At 43.7% G+C, this 22,801-nt stretch overlaps 1 protein-coding gene across 1 annotated transcript in view; it reads right to left on the bottom strand.

The window, feature by feature from the left end:
* LOC146868718 (uncharacterized) overlaps window positions 1–22,801 on the bottom strand; it is a 169,656-nt gene that overhangs the window by 43,879 nt on the left and 102,976 nt on the right. The window contains exons 4-6 of the mRNA XM_085613522.1: window positions 14,917–15,060; window positions 11,434–11,567; window positions 3,905–4,113 (exon numbers count right to left, since the gene is read on the bottom strand). Coding sequence (XP_085469648.1) covers window positions 3,905–4,113; window positions 11,434–11,567; window positions 14,917–15,060 — 487 coding nt within the window. The remainder of the gene's footprint in view (window positions 1–3,904; window positions 4,114–11,433; window positions 11,568–14,916; window positions 15,061–22,801) is intronic.

Genomic DNA, 22,801 nt, shown 5'->3' on the forward strand with positions numbered 1-22,801 from the left:
AGTAGATTATGGCGAAAGCATAGCATAATGTTACCTCTTCTATTTCTTTTATTTTCTACCTCTTTTCTTCACTCCTTTGCAATCTCCCATCCCTTAGTCTCTTTCATGAAGCCCTCTCATCTAATTTCTTTCTTACCATAGCTTGCTGGCCTTGACAGATTGTGGAGGAGGCCAGGGTTAATGTTTCCAAGTTTGAAACCCACTCCACTTGTGGTACCATGGTTTCTAAGGTCTCTAGTGCTGGCTGTGGCCTTGCTGATACCTTGCAAACAGCTGACTGGTCAAACTCTGGTACTGCTAGAATGTTCTACTTCAAGCTCACTGAGCCTCCTTGGTGCTTGATAGGTTTTAGACACTACATACAACGATGCCCGTTTTCCCTGGCATAAAATTGAGATTTTATCAGCATCTGCTGAGAAAATATTTATTTTATTGAAGACAAGGAGGCAGATTCTAGATGCTGCCCATTCTCCCATTGTTTTCCTAGCAGACGATTCGGGAGATAGCTGTGGTCTTTCTGTAACTTGTCTTTCTTCTATGTTTTCTGGTTTAATTGACAATGTCATGAGATGCCTTATGGCCTTATTTGCCTTGTTCTAATGAGTTTCTTTCCATTCTTCCTCTTTACTAGGTTTTTCTTTTTACATTACACTCAAATCATGTTGCCTCTCTTCTCTCTAGCATGAGTTCTATTCTGACCTGGCTTTGGCATGGCTCCAGATTAACTTTCCCAAGTTTTGTATAAGAGAGGAATAGGCTTTGATGAGCCTGTTGTGAGTCCTACTTGGGATTGTGAAGAGGTATACCTACAAATCTGTTTAAATCTCATGCTGTTTCAGTTCCAACAGTGCTGAGGAACTTCTCTTCCCAATACTAGTGTATAATTGATTTTTTCAATACAGCTGAATTGTGTCACAGCTCTTCCATCTCGTTGACCAATCCTAATTTTAATTACATGAAGAAGTGAGTTTCCTATAAACAATGCTTTCCCATTGTTCCATTTTCATGACTTCTCCAGAGCTCTCAAACATCTCAGGATCATGTGTCAGTAGATCACCCAGTCCTGTTTCTTTCTTACTTGCATACTGGTAAGTGTAGTGCCAAAGTTAAAATGAAAGGAAAAGGAAAAGGTACACAGAATGAAAACCCTGGACTGGTTTTAATATTTTGACATTGAACTGAGTGTTCTTCTTTTCTTAGGGAGTTCTGAGATATGTAAAGGTGGTCTTCAGAGAAAATGATTTGACTTTAGCAAACAGGGATTGTTTGAAAACCCAGGGCCTCATTTCTGAGGTTTTGGTGAAGACTCACTGGGCTGCCCTACATCAAAGTGAAAGCGCAGGAATGCACCGTATTTATCCAATACGGTGCGTTCCTGTCCTTCCCCGCAGTGTTGGAGCGGTTTCAGCACCCTAGCACCAATGCAGGAACTCCTGCCCCATGGTGCAAGGGATGCGTAAGGATACCTGTGTTGTCGGCACCTTCCTGCACAAAAACAATCCTGGGAGGCTTTTTCTCTTTCTGTGTGCTGCAATCTTGGGAGACATTTCTTCTTTCTGTGTGCTGCAGAAAAAAAGTTATTTCTCTTCGTTGCACCTCCCCTGGGGCGGCGTACGGTTTTGATGCATACACTGGTTTACATGGCTTTGTAAATCTGGGTAAGCGTCAAAATCCATGGGAGTTGCGTGGGAACACCCATAGAATGCCTCCATAGCACAGAGTAAGGCAATGCAGTGATTAACCCTGCCCAAAAGGGGGTGGTGATGGACGGAGTATCAGAACCAATCAAACACTCACACCCAGTCAACAGATCTGGGTTTGATCCATCACCGTTCTTTAGTCCACTCTGCCACCCCAGTTCAGACATGGCCATATGCAAATCAGTCTGACCCTGTGCCTCATGGGAACAGTCCAGCCCGAACTGCCAAGCCATGCCTTCCCTGGACCGGAAACAAGCTTCCTAGGACCGGTTTCTAGCATTTCAGCCGTCTTCAGCCAGTCTTGCTTGAATCCAGTGGCAAAGTGAGCAAGGGACTCACGTCTGAGCATACCCTGCCAACTTATGTCGAACAAAGCAGTACAAAAGGGGGTGGTGATGGACGGAGTATCAGAACCAATCAAACACTCACACCCAGTCAACAGATCTGGGTTTGATCCATCACCGTTCTTTAGCCAACTCTGCCACCCCAGTTCAGACATGGCCATATGCAAATCAGTCTGACCCTGTGCCTCATGGGAACAGTCCAGCCCGAACTGCCAAGCCATGCCTTCCCTGGACCAGAAACAAGCTTCCTAGGACCGGTTTCTGGCATTTCAGCCGTCTTCAGCCAGGCTTGCTTGAATCCAGTGGCAAAATGAGCAAGGGACTCACGTCTGAGCATACCCTGCCAACTTATGGAGAACAAAGCAGTACAAAAGGGGGTGGTGATGGACGGAGTATCAGAACCAATCAAACACTCACACCCAGTCAACATGTCTGAACTGGAGTGGCAGAGTGGGCTAAAGAACGGTGATGGATTAAACCCAGATCAGTTGACTGGGGGTGAGTGCTTGCAATGTTCATCACTCCGTCCATCATTTCCTTTGGTTTTGCTTTGTTCGCCATAAGTTGGCAGGGTATGCTCAGACGTGAGTCCCTTGCTCACTTTGCCACTGGATTCAAGCAAGCCTGGCTGAAGACGGCTGAAATGCCAGAAACCGGTCCTAGGAAGCTTGATTCCGGTCCAGGGAAGACATGGCTTGGCAGTTCGGGCTGGACTGTTCCCATGAGGCACAGGGTCAGACTGATTTGCATATGGCCATGTCTGAACTGGGGTGGCAGAGTGGGCTAAAGAACGGTGATGGATTAAACCCAGATCAGTTGACTGGGGGTGAGTGCTTGCAATGTTCAACACTCCATTCATCATTTCCTTTGATTAACCCTGCCCAGCCTTTCTCCATACATATGAGGCCATTCCACGTCATGCCAAGTGGCTTAGCCTGACCTCACAGATATGATTTTTTTGTTTGCGCTGCTGGAGTGTCACAAAACTGACCTCTAGTGGCAAAAGGGGTCAAACTTGACTACTGTAACAGTCTCTATTTAAACGTCCAGGAACGTTTTCTGAACAAGCTACAAAGGCTACAAAATGCAGCGGCCAGACTAATGACCGGGATCCCTAAATTTGCACCTATCTCCAAAGAAATTCAAAAGCTACATTGGCTTCCAGTCAGGAAAAGGATACTTTTCAAAACATTAAGCACTGCCTTTAAGGCTCTTCATGCGACTGGGCCTGACCATTTGCAAAAGCATTTAAAGTGGTATATACCCACTAGAAATCTGCGGTCATTGGGTGCGAAATTGGCATCAATCCCCAAAATGAAAAAGCTTTCATCGGGAGGCCGAAGATTTGTCGTGGGGGCAGCTAAGGCGTGGAACAATCTTCCGGCGCAGCTCAGAAATCTGCCAGATTTGTTGTCCTTTAGACGGGCATTAACCTCTTCAGCGCTGCGCGGATTCCCGCGCAGTGCTGAAAGATCTGAGCGCGGGCGGGGCCATGACGGAACGGTTCCGTCATAAGCACAGCCCAACCGGCGTGCATGACGGAACCGTTCCGTCATCGGCATCGAAGAGGTTAAAAACATGGTTATTTATCCTCTAAACCGGCTCATTCCACAGTCCACTCCTTGGTATTTTTAGCTATTTAGGATTTGGTAACAGCGCCAGGACACCTCAGGGTAACCGTGGCGCTTTAAAAATTAATTAACATAACATAACATAACATAAATATGCACCTTAGTGACCTGTTTTAACTCTAGAGTTTTACATCTTGTGGACTTGTGCGGTTAAGCGCCATATTAATTTTTTAACATTTTGCAATACTCCCAAACATCATTTACACCACACTGCTAAATCTTAACATACCTTATTCCGTTTGGATTTCATCGGCGTCAAAGGTGACCACTGATTGGACGAGGGGTCAAATCTTTCAGCACTGCAGTGTTCTAGAATGTCATCACGTCCACCAACAGCGTAGATTTTTCCTTCAAATACTGCACAGCCCAAGCTCTCCCGGCAGTTCCCCATAGCAGGGCAGGTGAACCACGTGTTCTCTTCTGCGTTGTAGCGTTCAACTGAAATGAAAACAGAGAGCTCGGCACGTCAGCGCGTGACGTCAGCATGTTTTTCTTACTCTTCTGTCCTTTTCACTTCCCCACAGATGCACAAGTGAACACAAGTGCTGCAGAGAATGAAGCGATTGCAGAGTAGTGGGCGCTAGGCCCACATACTAATGAATGAGACACCCGCACACAGTGGTGGGGTACTGGATAACTGGCCCAGGGCACGTGCACCCGGCCCCTTTAATTACCACGGTCACCTGACCGGTGACGCCTGTGATGGGTGGGTGTGAAGTGTGGATACAGTCCAAGGCTGAACACTAGAACGTGCCCAGCAGGACACTACAGTGATGTGCCATTGCAGATATGCCATCCTTCGTGCTAACACTGCACCAAGCACTTAAGCACTCTGTGTAACTTCTCATATGAATGCACTCAAGATCACAGTATCCGAAAAAAGGAGTTTATGCAGTGAATTCCAAGAATGCGGAAGTGATATCACACACCCTTTGAACACAGATGACATCACATAGTTGACCCTATTTCCTTTCCTGAGCCCCCCACACCCCATTACTGAGGGGGCAAAACATAGTTATTTAACTGCTGCTCCCTTAATGAGTCTTGAGGCTCGGGTAACAAGAGAAGTGCAGGAGGCATCAAACAATAAGCGGGGGTAGCATCTCAACCCCCAGCTGGAGTACATGATTTTGGGTACCATAAAATAGTGCAATTAATTAGCCAAATTGCTGAACCATTCCACTAATTGTACGTGTAAACCCTGCTTTCCTACTTCGCTCCCCATGCCTTGTAGTTTGTAGAGTTCAGGGGGCATCCCTATGACTCCAGTGCACTCTCCTCAAAACACAAACGCCAAAATAAAACAGCAAGCCCAGCTCCCCGATGACATTATGCCCCTTTCCCACTGTAATAAAGGTGGTTCCTTGCACAGTAAACTTTATCATATAGTCCTGAGCAAAAGTGCAAGACACCAGAGAAATTCCAGAAGTTTGTATCAACTAAATTTGTGAGATTTTGCACTTGTCCAATTTTATGCACCCTTCTCACGTGAAAAGGTCTTAGGAGAAACCAGCAGGAGACTGACTGTCACAGAAAATGAATGACTGACTGACATTTTGTGCTCAAACCAGTCTTTATGTAAGAAGGGGTAAAAAAGTGGCACGAGCTGCTGGCACATCTCATTTTGCTACAACAGCCTAAGTATCAGAGATTAGGTTACTGGTTAAGGAGAGTAAAACCATTCTTAAGCAATAACCACACTTCTGCTCAGGGTTAAGCCTGACTGTTCTCTGCCAAGCTACCCCAAGGCTGAGCACAGGTTAAATTAAGGATTGCTTGTGACTTTACCCTGAGAAGAAGTTAACCTGTGATCAGCTTTGGGGTAGCTTGGCACAGAGCAGTCAGACTTAACTCAGAGGCAATGTGTAAAATATTTTTGAACCACTTCAAACCGTAACCCAGTGACAAAACAAAACAAAAGGAGCCTGCAACAGAGTTAGAAAAATAGAATAAATTATAATAAATAAACCAAGACCAAAATTCCAAATATCCAATCAGTAGAACCAGAGATATTAGTTTTGAAAGATTTCACTAAAAATAGCACCAAAAGGTGTAAAGCGCCAACTGTGGATATATGGTTGTGCCAGACATGGAAAAAGGCACAAGTACAGGCCAACTACAATGGTGTGTGGGCTGGCTACAGAGACCCAGTTAGACCCACTGAACAAAGTACCTTCAATCTTGGTTTGCAGAGCGTTGCGAGGATCCACGTCGAAGATGATTCACAACAGTGGAAGTCATGCATCCGTTCCGGAATGTCGCGACGCTGCGATGCGAGGTCCTGTTGCGTTGGAATCCATGATCCTGTCGACAAGGACTTGCGATGTGCAGTCCAGAGTCGGGGACGCGTCCTGCAGTGGGGACGATGCGTAAGTTTCGAGGCGCTGCAAGGCTGTGATGCGGAGTCCGTCATCGTCGCCGAGGATGCCTTAGATGGGAGATGCAAGGACCTACAGTGAAGAAGCAACTTCAGCAGTGGTTCCGATGTGGCGATGGGCTGCGATGCAGTGCGGTTCTTTGCAGCAGTTCCAATCCACACAGTATCAGCAATGCATCGGTTCTGCTTGGGGTTGGGCCGTGCAGCAGAGGAGATGCTTCGGTTCCACTGGCTCCACATAGGCTGGTAGAGCACCTTAAGCCAACTTCCAAGGGTCCAGAACTGGGATGACACCTCTTGACAGGCTTGACTCACAAATTGCTGAGTCCAGGTGCAAGGATGTTGACGCCTTCTGTCTCTGATGCTCAGGTAAGGGGTCAGCTAACTAGCCCTTGGAGTCACTTTGGACTTCTGGGATCAAGAGATGCAAGTCAAGTCGATCTCATCCAGGCAAGATGGTTGCAGACAACAGCAAGGCAGTAGTACAGCAGTGTATAGTCTAGCAGAGTGGCAATCCTTCAGCAGCAGCGCAGTCCTTCTTTCTGGCAGAGTGTCCACAGGTCCATAAGTGTACTGAAGAGTTGGTGTCTGAAGTCCAGTATTTATAGCCAGTTGTGCCTTTGAAGAGAGGTAGAAGCTTCCAGATGTTTTCCTTTGAAGCCCCCAGGCATCCTGCCTTCCCTGTCCTGGCTCCAGACTAACTACAGGGGGTATGCAGACCTTTGAGTGGAGGAAGGACATATACTATTCAGGTGTTGTGGGGCTGGGCCCAGCTCCTCCCTCCCATTCTGCCAGTGAAGGCCCATCCAGGCACATCTAATCTCTCTATTGTGTGTGGCTGTCTAGGAGGAATATACAAAGCTCACTGTCAGCTACACCTAGACCTGTGACCCAGGTATAGGCTACAGGCAGTAAATTGCTATGGCAGGAAAATGCCAACTTTCTAAAAGTTGCATTTTAACAATTGTAATTTAAAATCTGACTTCACCATGAGTTGGGCTTTTAAATTCCAATTTCAAAGACACCAAACATGAAATGGTTACCTGTTCCCATTTTGTAATTACACTTATAAGATGCAATAAGGTAACTACACCACTATCCTATGCAAGAGGTAGGCCTAGCATTAGTAAAAAAAACTAATTTAAGAGTTTTCCCTACCAGGACATATAAAACTTAAAAGTACACATCCTATCTTTTAAATACACTGCACTTTGTCCTCTGGGATGTCCATGGCCTACACTGGGGGTGTTTTATATGCATAAGAAGGGAAGGTTTGGACCTGGCAAAAGATTTACTTTGTGAGGTAGACAAGGCAGTTAAATACTGCACACATAGGGAGCAATGGCATGCCTGAGACATGTTTAAATGACCACTTAAGTGGGTGACACAATTAGTGCTGCAGACCTACTAGCAAAAACCAAAGGAAATAATGGACGGAGTGTTGAACATTGCAAGCACTCACCCCCAGTCAACTGATCTGGGTTTAATCCATCACCGTTCTTTAGCCCACTCTGCCACCCCAGTTCAGACATGGCCATATGCAAATCAGTCTGACCCTGTGCCTCATGGGAACAGTCCAGCATTTCATTTCCAGGCCCTGGCCACATGTAGTGTCATTTTACATGGGACTTACAAGTAAATTAAGTATGCCAGTTTGGGATAAGCCAATGTTGCCATGCTTTAAGGAGTGAGCGCATGCACTTTAGCAGTGACTAGCAGTTGTAAAGTACAAATAGACTTAAGGCCAGCAAAAAAAAATCTATTAAAATGGAGAAGGAAGGCAAAAAGCTGGGGGGAAGCCCATCTTAAGGCTTACAGGTCTAACAGTAAGGTGCCGATTCCGATCCGGGTCGGAAAGCACTCCGACCGAGCCAGATCCGAAGTGTTTTCTGACCGAGCCGGAGTCCTGCAGTCCGACCAAGCGACTACGATGCGGCATATGCTGCCAGGCTCGGTTCGGTCGGACTCCCATAGAAGCCAATGGGAGCCGGTCATACGATGCGTACATGGGCTCCCATTGACTGAATGGGTATGTCTCGCACAAGGGCGCCCCCTACAGTGGGTACGCGTCGGTGCCATCTGCACCGTACATGCCTGTGTTGGGGGACCCTTGGGTGTCCCCTTGTGTCCGAGTCGTAGGGCTGCAGGTGACAGGGGGTCCGACGCGGGCCCCCATAGGCAACCACCCGGACGTTTTGTGAGCCGGAAACTCTGGCTCGCACAGGCTGTCCGATACGTGCATCCTACTGGCTCGGTCGTAAATCGCATCCATTGCACGCCACAGTTAGCTTACGACCGAGACGTATGGAGAGGTTCAGGACCCGGAAACGACTTGGTCGGCGAATTTCATGTAGCTCGCATCGTACTTGCTCGCTCGTACAGCTGTACAAGTGAGGCGGAAAACAAGCGTATGGCTGGTAGTTTTTCCGGCCGGATCGCGTTCGGTGCCCTTCCGACCCGGATCGGAATCGGCCCCTAAGTATGTACACTTTGATGGAATTTATTGAAAGAAATGCCAAGCTTCGCACATTTCTAAAAATTATCTTAAGTGATGCATATCAATGTCTGTTGATCTTCTAATTTTAATTTTAATAAATGACAGTCAAAAGGACCAATTCCAAATAAACAGAAGGATAGAATTAAAATTAGGAAGGATCTAATACGAGCAACATTAGTGCTCATTGGACTGCCTGTAACTTGTTTTTTGTTCGACTGGTGTAGATTAAAGGTAAAAGTTGAATTTGGCAAACTTCAATGAAATGCCCATAAATGTGAATGTGGTAACATCAAAGATTCCTGAGATCTATAGTTCAGGGTTACAGTGCTCAGGAACCAAAATGGACTCAAACTTCTGGTTTCTGAAAACCAGAATATGTCCAAAGCCTGGGTGCAATATCTACATGTTATATTAGGACACTCAGGGTGGTGTACAGCAAAAACCCTACATGTAATAGACTTGTTTCTATGCTGCTAACTTTGCAACCACTGTGAGGTGAAGGGTAAAAGCACTCTCTCAAAGGCTTTTTGCTCTCAGCTCTACTATCATCTTTTGGTCGATGACAGAATGAAGCACAAATTCAGCCGAGCAAGGAATTTTTTCACCCAATTTTTTATAATGGTCTAAATGACGAATTATGTCCCCAGTTACATTCAAATTCAGATTCATAAACATTGCACAAACACAATTATCACCAGATTTTTCTGCTGGTTTGTGATAGAAATACAAACAAGTATTGTCAAAACCGATAGGTGTGTTGTTGTCTTACAGCCTCTTGGCAACCATGAATGCATATAGATTCAAACACTGGAATCTTAGAATGTTTTTATGATAAACATTTACAAAAACATTCACACATGGCTGCCCGTGCATGCACATGCTTGTGTACACATAGTCCAACATCTTTGAATGTTTTTGTAATAAAGTTTTTTGAAAACATTCAAAGATGGCCACCTTTGTATGCCTATGCGCACAAATGGGAGGACATTTTGGAATGGGTTGAAAGCCCATTTGAACAGAGCCAGCCTGTCGTGTAGTTCCTAATCATACATAGGATCTGCGCATTTAGACACCATAAACTAGGGGAATGGTGTCCAGACTGATTCCAGACACACCCAAAGGATATGTTAGCCTTTAGGCCAGCTAGCTCACAGTGCCACCATGAGTCCCCTAACCTAACCAAGGAGTGAATAGTGTCTGGCAACTATCAAACATGACAACCCTTGATCCTTCATGGATCGTGGAAACAGTACGGTACTTTTCGCTAAGTCATTCGTTCTTACTTAGTCTCAGAGTACGGTACTTTTCGCTAAGTCATTCGTTCTTACTTAGTCTCAGAGAGATACATAGAATAAACAATGGGGACGTTTTCAATAAGCGTTTATTGAACCAGCGTCATTCTAGTATAAAACATGTTTGTAGTGACAACCATTAGACAAAACAGATGTATAAGATTACAAGCACCAACAGAGTAAACAAAAGGTAGAGTTTTACCATGGTGCTAAAACAGTCAATATATGCAGGCATATAGACACATGACGGTAATCAAGCGTATTCCTACGATGAAAACCCTACCTAAGTGTACCTAAGTGTACCTAGCATATATAGGTGTAAAGCCAAGAATCCCCTTGGAAAGAGCCAAACCCATTACCTGATGGGAGAGACTGAAGGACCCCGTCTTGGTCTGGAGTTGGACACCCCGCAAGAGATGTCAGACCGCTGCGTGTTGTAGCTTCTGCAGGCCGGGACCTCAGCTTCTTGTGTCAGCATGGAAGTTTCTTCTCTGCCTATGTAGTGTCGGCATGGTTCATTTGTACCATAAAGATAGCCTTGGGGTTCCTTACACAATGAATATGTTGTGAGTACGTTTATGTAAATGAGCCTAAATCAATACCTGTAATTATGCAAAATAGTTCTTTCGCCCTAGGATGAAGAGGACCATGTATTTTTTTACAGAGTATGTTAATTCTGTAATGTACGTCATGTGCAGGGACTTTCCCAAGAATCCTCATGCATCATAAATGAGGCTCGTTTCAAGGAAACTGAGCAACATTTATTCAGCACATAACTGGATAAAAGGTCAGTGCTAGAACAGTTCTGCAGAGCAAGGTAGGACAAATGTAGTGTAGCTACCTAGGCCTAGATTGGGGTACATTGGGGTGAATAACAACCTGTGCATAGACATGCATCCACACCCAAGAGCAGCCATTTTTTGGAATGGATGTCAAGTTCATTTCAACAGATGGCGGCCGCAAGAAGTGCTCACACTTGACACAACGAAATACAAGAAGTGACGAAGGCCTATTAGCTGCGCCTGGTAAGGTGCCAGGCCCTCACAAGCTTCAAAATAAGTTCAAGTAGGGGGATCCTTTACCCTTGTTTTAGGCTTTGGTGGGTGGGAGAAAAATGTGGAGGGCAACTGAAGAGACAAATGAATAGAGAAGCCAGCCTGATAGCCCTATATGTAAGCATATTATGTATTTTAAAAATCATAAAATCCAATGGCCTGGCTATCACCAAACCTAAAAACTAGAAACACTGTGCTCATTTAGTTTTGGCACTCGTTCTGTCTACTTTTTGACTTTATTTTCCAAGGTTGTTGCTGCCATCTAAAAACCAAATGATCGCTGTAGGAGAGAGGGCAACACGTGAACGGGAACTTGGCGCACTTGTCTAAATCAGTGGAATGCCCAAAACAGGGAAAACAACTGTGTGCATCCTTAATGCCACATCAAACTATAAATGAGGATATAAGTGTTCGCCTTATCTGTGTGCAAGTGTCGAAATGGTTCCACTGATGGCTGTGAAATCGATAGTGTCAAGTATGACTTGAAGACATTTCAAGGTGCTTGCTATGGGAGACAGCGATGAAACCCTTTCTTACCCGATTTTAGCGCCGATCTGCCGTCCGAGCCGCCGACAGCGTAGAGGCAGCCATTCAAGACGACAGCTCCTAGTTTCATGTGCCGACTGTTCATAGGAGCCACCTTGAACCATCTGTTTTCCTCTGGGTCGTACCTGATTGAACAGAAAATGAATAAGCAATCAAAGGTTTCCAGAGATGTCTAAGACACGCTGGACCTAAACGTGCACAATGGCAACAGGTTCCTAGGTTACTACACCCTTCCACCATGACCCACACATTCGACCATCATCTTCCCAAAACCCACATAAACCCTTCCTGACCTCTGCCTGTTCTGTTGCTCTACCTAAACCTCTCTGCCCATTTCTACCTTTGACTCTGTCTCTCTGCCCTGTCATCTTACTGGTTTTTGGAATTCTGGGTAAGACATATTTCAGCTCTTTTCATGTGACTCTAATAAAGTGTAAAATAATTTAGTATTGTTTGGAATCGTGGGCTTGCGTTAGCAGCAAATGGGTAATACAAAATTCATAATTTGTTCTGTAAAGAGGCCCCCAAAATATGTCTGGGCCCGGGTGCCCCAAGTCCACAAGATGACACTGCAGCTGTCCCCTGTCATTGTCCTTTAGTACCACTCATGTTAAGCCACCACCCTTCGCAAGCACCCATCCTCAGCCATCGCACTTTACAAGCACCAATCCTCAGCCATCGCACTTTACAAGCACCAACCCTCAGCCATCAATCTTCACAAGCACCATTCCTCAGCCATCGCACTTTACAAACACCCATCCTCAGCCATCGCTCTTTACAAGCACCCATCCTCAGCCATCGCACTTTGCAAGCACCCATCCTCAGCCATTGATCTTTACAAGCACCATTCCTCAGCCATCGCACGTTACAAACACCCATCCTCAGCCATCGCTCTTTACAAGCACCATTCCTCAGCCATCACACTTTACAAACACCCATCCTCAGCCGTTGCACTTTACCATCATCCATCCTCAGCTATCGCTCTTTAAAAGTTTCGATCCTCAGCCATCGCTCCATCATCCATCCTCAGCCATCGCTCTTTAAAAGTTTCGATCCTCAGCCATCGCTCTTTACAAGCACCCATCCTCAGCCATTGCACTTTACAATCATCCATCCTCAGCCATCGCATCTTACAAGCACTCATCCTCCGCCATCGCTCTTTACAAGCATCCATCCTCAGCCATCTCTCTTTACAAGGACCCATCCTCAGCTATCACACTTTACAAGCACTCATCTTTAGAGCTCACCCTTCATAAGCACCGATCCTCAGCCATTGCTCTATACAAGCACCCATCCTCAGTCATCGCACTTCACAAGCACTCATCCTCAGCCATCGCTCTTTACAAGCACCCATCCTCAGTCATTGCACTTTACAAGCACCCATCCTCAGTCATCGCACTTCACAAGCACTCATCCTCAGTCATTGCACTTTACAAGCACCCATCCTCAGTCATCGCTCTTTACAAGCACTCATCTTTGGTGTTCACCTTTCACAATCACCCATCCTCAGCCATCACACTTACAATCACTCGTGTTTAGCCACCACCCTTCGCGGCACTCATCCTCAGTCCTCTTCCTTTACAAGCACTCATCTTTACTGTTCACCCTTCAAAAGCAACCAGCCTCAGCCTTCTCCATTTACAAGAACCCTTCCTCAGCCACTATCTTTTAGAAGCATTCATCTTTGGTCCTAACAACTTACAAGCACCTAAACTCCGCTATTGCCGGTTACCAGCATTCATTCCCAGTCATCACCCTTTACAAGCACCAATGTATAGCCATTACACTTTATATGCACCCATTCTCAGCCCTCACCCTTTACAAGCACTCATCTTTAGCGCTCACCCTTTAAATGCACCCATCCTCAGCCCTCTCCCTTTACAAGCGCTCATCTTTAGTCCTAACTATTTACAAGCACCCTTCCTCAGCTATCGCCCTTTAAAATCATCCATTCTCAGTCCTTACTCTTTACAAGCACCCATGTTTAGCCATCCCCGTTTACAAGCACCCATTCTCAGCCCTCGCCCTTTACAAGCACTCATCTTTACCGCTCACCCTTTACAAGCACCCATGCTCTGCCATCACTCTTTACAAGTACTTATCTTTAGAGCTCACCCTTCACAAGCACCCAGCCTCAGCCTTCTGCATTTACAAGCACCCTTACTCGGCCACTATCGTACTAGAAGCACTCGCCTTTAGTCCTAACCATTTAGAAGCACCCATCCTCAGCTATCGCCCTTTACAAACATTCATCCTCAGCCCTCGCCCTTTACAAGCACTCATCTCCAGAGTTCACCATTTACAATCACCCATGCTCAGCAATTACCCTTTACAAGTACTCATCTTTAACCATCGCCCTATGCAAGGACCTATCTTCAGCCATCACACTATACAAGCACTCATCTTTACTGCTCGCCATTCACAAGCATCCAGCCTCAGCCGTCTGCCTCCACAAGAACCCTTACTGAGCCACCACCCTTTACAAGCACCCATCTTTAGTCTTAAGCCATCAAAAGCATCAATCCTCACCCATCACCCTTTCCAAGCACCGATCCTTAGTTATAACCCTTTACATGCACCCATCCTCAGCTATCACCCTTTATAAGCACCCATGTTTAGTGCCTCGTTATGATGTCAGTGGGACCGCCTCTGTAGGGATTAGGATGTCTGTTTCCCACAGCCTTTTCATGGCAGTCTCACCACCATGAAAAGCCTATCGTAATGGACTTTTGGGCCCCAAACAGGGTCCCGTCCCCGTGGGACACTGCTAATTGGCCAGGGGGGCACATGCGGTGCCCTCCAAACATCTATGCACAGTGTGCCAAGCACGACATGGTGCCTGCACACGGCACATGGATGTTAGAAAAGTGCATGTTTCTACCGTGGCTTGTGATGCAGCCCTTTTCCGGGAGCAGCAGAAGCCGCAGTAGTAAAATGCATTTCATGACTGCCTGCATGACAGTCCTATCATGATGGGGCGGGTGGGGCCACTGACATCTTGTTGGAAGGTCACCTTCCCGAAGCAATGGCAGCCGCATGCTCGTCCGACTGCCATCGTAATGAGGCCCTAAGTCATAACCTTTACAATCACCCATGTTTAGTCATTGCCTTTTACAAGCATCCATCATCGGCCATTTTCCTTCACAAGAACTCATCTTTAACATTCGCCCTTCACAAGCACCGATCCTCAGCCATTGACCTTTACAGGATCCCATCTTTAGCAATCACACTTTTCATAGACCCATTCTAAATCATTGCCATTTACAAGCACTTATCCTTAACTATCGGCCTTATCGAGTACCCATTTTTAGCCCTTTACAAGCTCCCAACCTGAGACATTGCCATTTACAAGTGTCCATCTTTAGCCATTCCTGATATAAGCACCCAGAGTCCTTCTTCACTGATTGCATGCCCTTATACCAGGCTGTCTGCCTTTGACTCATTGCAGATTTTGTACATCAATTGTTACTGTACCGTTCCACAGTGCTGAGGCAGGTTACTCCATCATGGCCGCCTAGACAGTACAGGTATCCTCCCATCACGGCCACTCCAACATCACTCCTACCTCCGCTCAATGGAGCCACGTCATGTCTCCATTCGTTCGTCTTGGGACTATACCTTCAAGTGCAAGGAATAACAAAAAGACTCTGTAAAAGAAAGGCTCATGCAATAAGCACATTGTATATTAATTAAAATATATGTGGGTGGAATTTAGGTAAGAGTATGAAAAGGAAAAACTGGCTAAGCCTGGACCAACCAAAGTCATCAGTGAGGATTCCATTATTGTAATGTAATGATTAGGAGCCAGATAGACAGAGTACTATGTTACAATGGCAATGGTGTACCTTGTCCACCAAACTCTTTGTTCGCCTGCCTTATGTTGAGTTGAGTGGACTACCAGGATTACACACATGGAGAAAAATGTACTCAGTTATTGTATACCTTTGTTTGATGGCCCAAGTGATTACAGGGTGTTTGAGGTAAACCATCCACCCTCTTTAGATTGAGAGGTTGGATGTGTTTTTTCCAGTGGTGGAGTTCTCCTTATGGTAAAGTACAGGGAAAAGTAAAATATTTTGATGTTAAATACTAATTTAAATTACTTTTACGTATTTATTTTAAATGTAAAACAAACAAAAAATGCTAACAAATAATTGACTTAATTTTGTATTAGATATTCAATTGAGTTAACTATACTAAATTAATTAAAATATTTATCTGAAGTTTAAATTTAAAAAATCCCACTTAGGGCAAAACATTTTTTTTATTATGTATTAATAAATCTTAAAAGTGATGCATATAATTAATTAAAAGTAATTTATAGTTTAACTAAAATGAATGTTACATTAAGTTTATATTCAAAAAAAGATTATACAAATAGTTTCAACGAAAATAATGAATGTTTTATTTTTTAGATCCCTTTTTATAGATAGAAATAAATGTACTATATTTTTAAACAGTTTAAATAATTTAAGTTGACATTCTTTCATATGTGGTTTTATTTTATATCCCTAACTTAATTATTTTCAACAGAAGGGTATTGAAGTATGAGTGGTTGGCCATGTGTGGTGTTGCACTTGCAACATATCTGAGCTAGAGTACATTTACTACTGATTTGGCTATTTTTTGATGAATTAACTTTAAAAGTGTAGTTTCTGAATAGCAACAGGCTTACTAAAGTACTTAATTTGAGCCGGTGGGTATTGGTGGGGCCCATCAGCTCTAATTTTTGGGGTACCAACATTTATTTTTCCTCATCAGACATTTCCTGAGAGCACAAGATGAAAGCTACAAAAAGGGGGAAAAAGGAGAAAGTGAAAGATGGAAAAATCATCACAAAGGTAAAAAGTGGGAACCTGCAAGAGTGAGATAAATTGGTAGAGAGTGTCTGGTAGTGGATTTAAGAGGCATAAGGTGGATTCATAACTATGGAGCCTCTGTTTTCAGTGTACCAGTGCCAGCCAAGGGCTTCTAAGCAGTCCTTTGAACACCGGCACTTATTCTTCTATAAATTGACCTATTCTTTTTGAGGGTGGGTTTTTGTTTTGTGCTCATGTCCCCACCAAGATCCCCTTAGACTTCCCTTAACCCCTCTTTGCACTTGTCCAAACCTTACCTACTAGAGCACCCCATTTTCCAACCACTCCCTCACGTTTAGCTGATATTTAAGACTACCTTATTATGATAGTGGCTGAGGAAGGGTACTTGTAAATGGAGAAGGCTGAGGATGGTTGCTTGTGAAGGGTGAACACTAAAGATGAGTGCATGTAAAGGAAGAGGACTGAGGATGAGTGCCTGCGAAGGGTGGTGGCGAAGCACGAGTGCTTGTAAGTGTGATGGCTGAGGATGGGTGATGTTGACACCGTTGCAGAATCTGGACCGATCGACCTCTGGTCGGCAGTCCCGATCACAGCATTACAATGCTACCACACATGGTGTAGTCGCATACTCCGATTTCTCTATGGGAGCTTGTGCTGTAGCTGTAAACAAGCCGTAGCACCAACTCCCATAGAGAAATGGGAGAATCTGTTCATCCCTTCACCCTGTGGAAGGTACCTCAAGGTGCCTGCCACATGGTGCAGGAATGAACGGGGGCACCATAGATGCCCCCTCGGACCCCCAACTGGAGGCCGCAGGGAGAATGGGGGCATGCTAGGGGCACCCAAAGTCGCTTTCCGACAGGCTTTACATGTCGGAAAGCCCGACATAGAAAGCCTGTCAGAAACGAATATCGTAAACCCGATGGTGGGAACGCCGTTGGGATTACTGTCAGGCCTCAGACTGGCCGACGGGCTCCTTGAGCCCATCGAAAACCCAGCAGGAATGACCGACCGGTTTCACTTTCGACCAACTGCATTGTAATGCAATTGAAAGTGACCGCACAGTGGGACTCGGAAAGCCTCCTACCTGTGGTCAGAGGCATTCAGAGTCTCATCGTAATGATGCCCTAAATAGTAAACTTGCATGCATGAGGATCACCCCATAAAAAAGATGAAAGAAGTAGAGTTAGGGTTGTGCACTTGTAGGTGTATGAATAGTATTTTGTAGTATTTTAGTAATAGTACTATAAACGTACTACTAAATGAAGTTTGTCAATAGGCCCCTATGTCTGCATGTGCCTTTGACATAACTTGATAGATGGGCATAACGTCCAGCCAAGCATATTGGGAGTTCACTTTGCAACTTTGTCTATTTCTCCAGTACCCTCAGGCCAACCCCTACCCCCTTTCCAACCCACCATCCTCCCCACAGCCACCACCATCAAACACACATGTCTTTTGAGTGCGGAGTTGCTGGATGTGTTGTGGACTTCCACATCATATATACACTTCAAAGCCAAGTAATTAAGCTCTGGTGTCTTGGAAACAGCTAGCCTCAGTGCTACTTCATAAATCAAACCTTGTTATATTACATTTACAACAGGCTCAATCTTCACGTGTTACCAGGCAGTTTGGATCCAGACAGGATGTCAGACTCTCACAACACATGGCCATGTTTCAGAAGCTGGTTCGCTGACAAAATATGGAAACCCTAAAAATCATGGTAAAATGTATTGCGTAAAAAATATTGAGCACAAAAATATCGTTTTCCTACACCTATAATGTAAATTACAATAATATTGGGAAAAAAATAATATTTTACACTATTATTGGACAATAAATACAAAAATATAGTATTTGAAGTTACATATATAGTTAAACATAGTAAACATTAAATATATTAACATGTAACAGTAATATAATGTAAATGAAATATATTTATATAATCCAAAAAATTCTATAAATACTTATTTAAAAAAACACACACACATTTACACATATAAAATGTAAAACTATTATCAAAATAATAATTGTAATATTGTAATTGATATACTAATTTACAGTTTATTTTAATTTAATATCACAGTATATATATATATATATATTTACATATATATACGAATATCGTAAACCCGATTTAATATCACAGTATATATATATATATATATATATATATATATATATATATATATATATATACCTGCAACCAAGGTCTTAGTAAGACTGAAATGTATAGGGAATTGGTTGGTTTCTGTTTGATATTACGGAGTCATAGAATAAAGAAAATTACTTACCCTCACTCGTGAGTGCAATCCGACTTCTTTTTGAAGTATTTTGGCATATATATATATATATATATATATATATATATATATATATATATATGTCAAGTTCCGCTGAAAAGCCGCACGCCTGCTGCTACGTGCCGGTGCCTGCCATGGTGGCGAACAGCCACAATCCATAAACAAAAGTCCAAACCGTAGACGAATGAAGCGGCACACCATCCAGGTACAGAAAAAGGTTTATTAGCTTAAGAACAGCGCTTTTCAGCCGTGAAGGCCTTTGTCAAGTTACCCGGATGTTGTTTGTATGGCAATTACACGCAAAAAGAAATTTGCCAGGGAGACCTGTGTTGTCAATATGACGCACTAGGCAATATGAGATGTTGGTATCTTATGAAATGCATGAATTAATTATTATGTTTTTTCAATGTGTGAGATGTATGCCTCGGCACTGTAGTAATATCATTGCTTTTGTCTTCCTCGATGCGTTTTCTTTGGGCACTTGCCATATAATGAATTGGGCGCTATACGTGTAGATAGCACTGCGCGGCATTAAGCAGTAACTTCAGATGCATCAGTAAAAATGCAGCACAATAGTTTTCATTTCTTCCGCAATTGCGGGACTTACACCTTAATACCGCAGATTAATTGCTTTCAGGTTTTTGAATGTTTATATGTTCTATTTGGGCACATGCTAAATATGAATTTGGATAGTACAAGCACAGGAAGCATTGCGCTATATATGTTTTCAAAAGGGTGTTATGTTTCATTTAATTAACCTCCCTTTTCCTTCATGTATTGTACACATGCGCTCTGTTGCAGTTGAGCATTCATCAACTATTTCAATGTTTGTGCTGCAAGACATTCGAAATACAACAATAGTAACTCTTCTGTGTCCATTATGACATTGTCAATTCGTGTATTGAAATTTCCGTGCAATCAACAACTTGACAAAGGCCTTCACGGCTGAAACGTGTTGTTCTTAAGCTAATAAAGCTTTCTCTGTACCTGGATGGTGTGCAGCTTCATTTTTTTCTACGGTTTGGACTTCTGTATATATGTATATATATATATATATATATATATATCACCAACAATCCCGATAATGGAGAAGGCTGTCAGATAGGGCGGTCCGAGTTGGGGTAATCGGCAGCCCCAATTATGAAACTCCAAACTTTTCTTGTACGAAAGTAAACACGGACTCCCAGGAGATTTGCAGTTCTAAAGCTTGTTTAATAGACTGCACACAACACAACGCGTTTCAGCTTTCGCCTTGTTCACGCTAAAGAAAGTATTGTTTCAATAAAGTTAAATACAATTCATTGAGCGCAAAATAAACAACAGACTCATCTCGACCACATAATGTTACAGGGAAATGGTAGCGTGGCGGCCATCTTAGCCTAGTACAAAATTCATTCAGAAAGGCTTGTAATGTGAAGTAACATTACAAAAAGGTTTAAATGAAAAATAGCAATGATAGAATTCGCTTGTCACAACTTAATGATGTATTCAGTAAATGTAAATGTACAGCGTAAGTCGCACCCCACACGCTACAAATAGCAAAAAAGTATTAAGCATGTGCATACATTGTACCTCAAGCAATATACAAGACAACAGTGTGACTTGGATTAAACACCGCGCTCTGAAAACATCGTGCGGTGAGTGACTACAGTGGGACTGTTGTCCTTGGAAACGAAGGCTGATTCCTCCTTTGCTTCTGCTGTGGTGTTTCACGTTAATCCCGTTACTACGGACATTAATGCGACTGTGATTAAGACGCCGCGTTTTAAAATCATTGTGCGGAGAGTGACTACAGCGCTGCAATATTTCCTCTGTTATCTCTAAGGAAGCGAGAGATCTCTGTACACCTAAGCCGGTGTCTCTCTGTGCAACTGGGTGTTTCGTTTTACGAGCATCTTTGTCGCAGGGGTTCGGCTCCGGTTCGGTGTGTGTGGTCCTCATGTGTTTCACGTATTGAGGTGTTGACGAGCAGGGAGCCGATTGGATATTGGGACTGACAAGTCTCACTTTCTCGGCGTTGGAGATTTGAAGAAAAATAGCTTGCTGAGTATGGCTGCAGCTTTAGAAGCAAAGAGCAAAGTAACGGCCAACAGACTCTTCTTTACACAAAACAATGCAAATGGTGATTCTATTAGCCCAGCCACTGTCATTACGGAAGAAATTAAAGTCCAGCAACTCTACATTCAATTGGAGAAGTTATATAAGAAAGAACTCTCTAAATGGTGGGAGGCAGAGTCTTTACAAAGATATATAGATGTAGCCCGAGTGCCTCGGGGGCTACGTATCTTTACTATTCCCACCTACGAGGACCCTGATCCGGAGATGCTGGAGGAATGGTCTAATAATTCTGCTGCCTGTTCCATTACGATGATGCGTATATTAGTCAAATTTGCATTAAAAGATCGGAGCAAATTATTGGCAGAGATTGACCAGCTATCAGCCCAACTTGAAAAGTTGGTGGCTAAAGAAGTACTAGAAACCTTTATGAAAGCCCTATTACAACGCATGGACAAGTTAGAGGAAGAGATCACGGCCAAAAAACAACGCAAATTCCTAAGAGACTTTAAGGACTATCAATCAGGCCGGACTCTGACTTTTCATAAGAAATATGATCACTTGTTTGATAAAAATGGTATTGTGTCCATGCCACCACCAACAGCATCAGTTAATGTTGACATCATTGAGAGCGATGTCTCAGACGGCAGCTTACCGGACATACCTTGTCAGTGGCTGGCAGCTTGGTGAGTCCAGATCTCCCAAAAAAATCGAATTTTTTAGCCCAGTTCCAGATGTTAAATCAGGGACGGACAGAGCAATATCAAGACCAAACTGGTCAGAGAGGCAGAGGGCGAGGCGGCAGAGGAAGAACCAGAGGAACAAACAGGCCAAACAGAGGAGCAAGAAAAGAAACAGGAAGCCCAATGGGAATGATGACAAGGGGCAAGAAAGTCCAACAATGACTGTCATCAATCTTTCTGAACGAATCCTGTCCGATGATGAGAAAGACCTCCTTCGACTAGGTTTGTCCTTTTGCCCTACTTCCAATTTTAACTTTGTTCAGACACGAATTGATCTATTTTATTTTTCACGCAAATTGAAATTGAATAAATGGTTTGAGACCAAACATAATAAGATCGATACAACACCTGTGATTATGCCGTTGAATAACCTCAATTTTGATGATATTGAAGTTTTACATGCATTATCGACTATGTCTAATTTAGATGATTGTAATGTTGATTCATGTCTGAATTTGGATGAATTTTCTATTGATACTAATATCAATCCAGGCAGCCATTTTAAACCCAAATCTGTGTTTCTACCGATTATTGAGTGCGACGCCATTGAAGTATTCGAGATGGGTGTTTTACATGACTTAAAGAAACTTAGATATGGCAAAATTCCAGCTTGTGAGAAAAATCTTAATTGGCGTCAAATACAGGCATTGCAAAAATTGAAGGCAGACAGTTCCATCGTTGTTCGACAATCGGACAAGGGTGGTAATGTTGTTATCCAGGACAAACTGGCTTATTTGCATGAAGGTTTCAGGCAACTGAATGATCAGACATGTTATGAGGTTTCCGACAGGAGGGCTATAACACTGTCTAATACCAAGTATGGAGAATTTCTAGTAGAATGGAGGGAAAAGGGGTTATTAGAATGGGAGGAATATAACTATCTGATATGTTCCCACCCTCAGATTCCTGTGTTATACTTACTCCCCAAGTTGCACAAGGACCCCATCAACCCGCCAGGCAGACCCATAGTCTCTTCTATTGGGTCTCTGTTGGAAAATACTTCCCGTTATATTGATCACTACTTAAGACCATATGTAGTTGCCTTACCAGCTTACTTACGGGACACCACCCAATTCTTAACCATTATTGATGGGATACATTGGGAACCTGACTATACCTTGGTTACCTTGGATGTTGGTAGCTTGTATACAAGCATACAACATCAGTTGGGTTTAAGAGCTGTGCAACACTTCCTCAAAGCCCGTTCTATTTCTCTCCTATATCACTCAGAAATGATCATGGCTATGATCGAATTTTGTTTGACCAATAATTTTTTTCTGTTTGATGATGTCGTCTATCGGCAGTCACAGGGCACAGCGATGGGCACCTGCTTCGCCCCCAGCTATGCCAATCTTGTCATGGGCTGGTGGGAGGAGCGGGTGGCCTCGTAGTTGGAAGAATTTTCCAACTGTGTCTTGTGGCTCCGATATATTGACGA

Source organism: Triturus cristatus, chromosome 1_2 (genome assembly GCF_964204655.1).
Source record: "Triturus cristatus chromosome 1_2, aTriCri1.1, whole genome shotgun sequence".
Classification (NCBI taxonomy): Eukaryota; Metazoa; Chordata; class Amphibia; order Caudata; family Salamandridae; genus Triturus; species Triturus cristatus.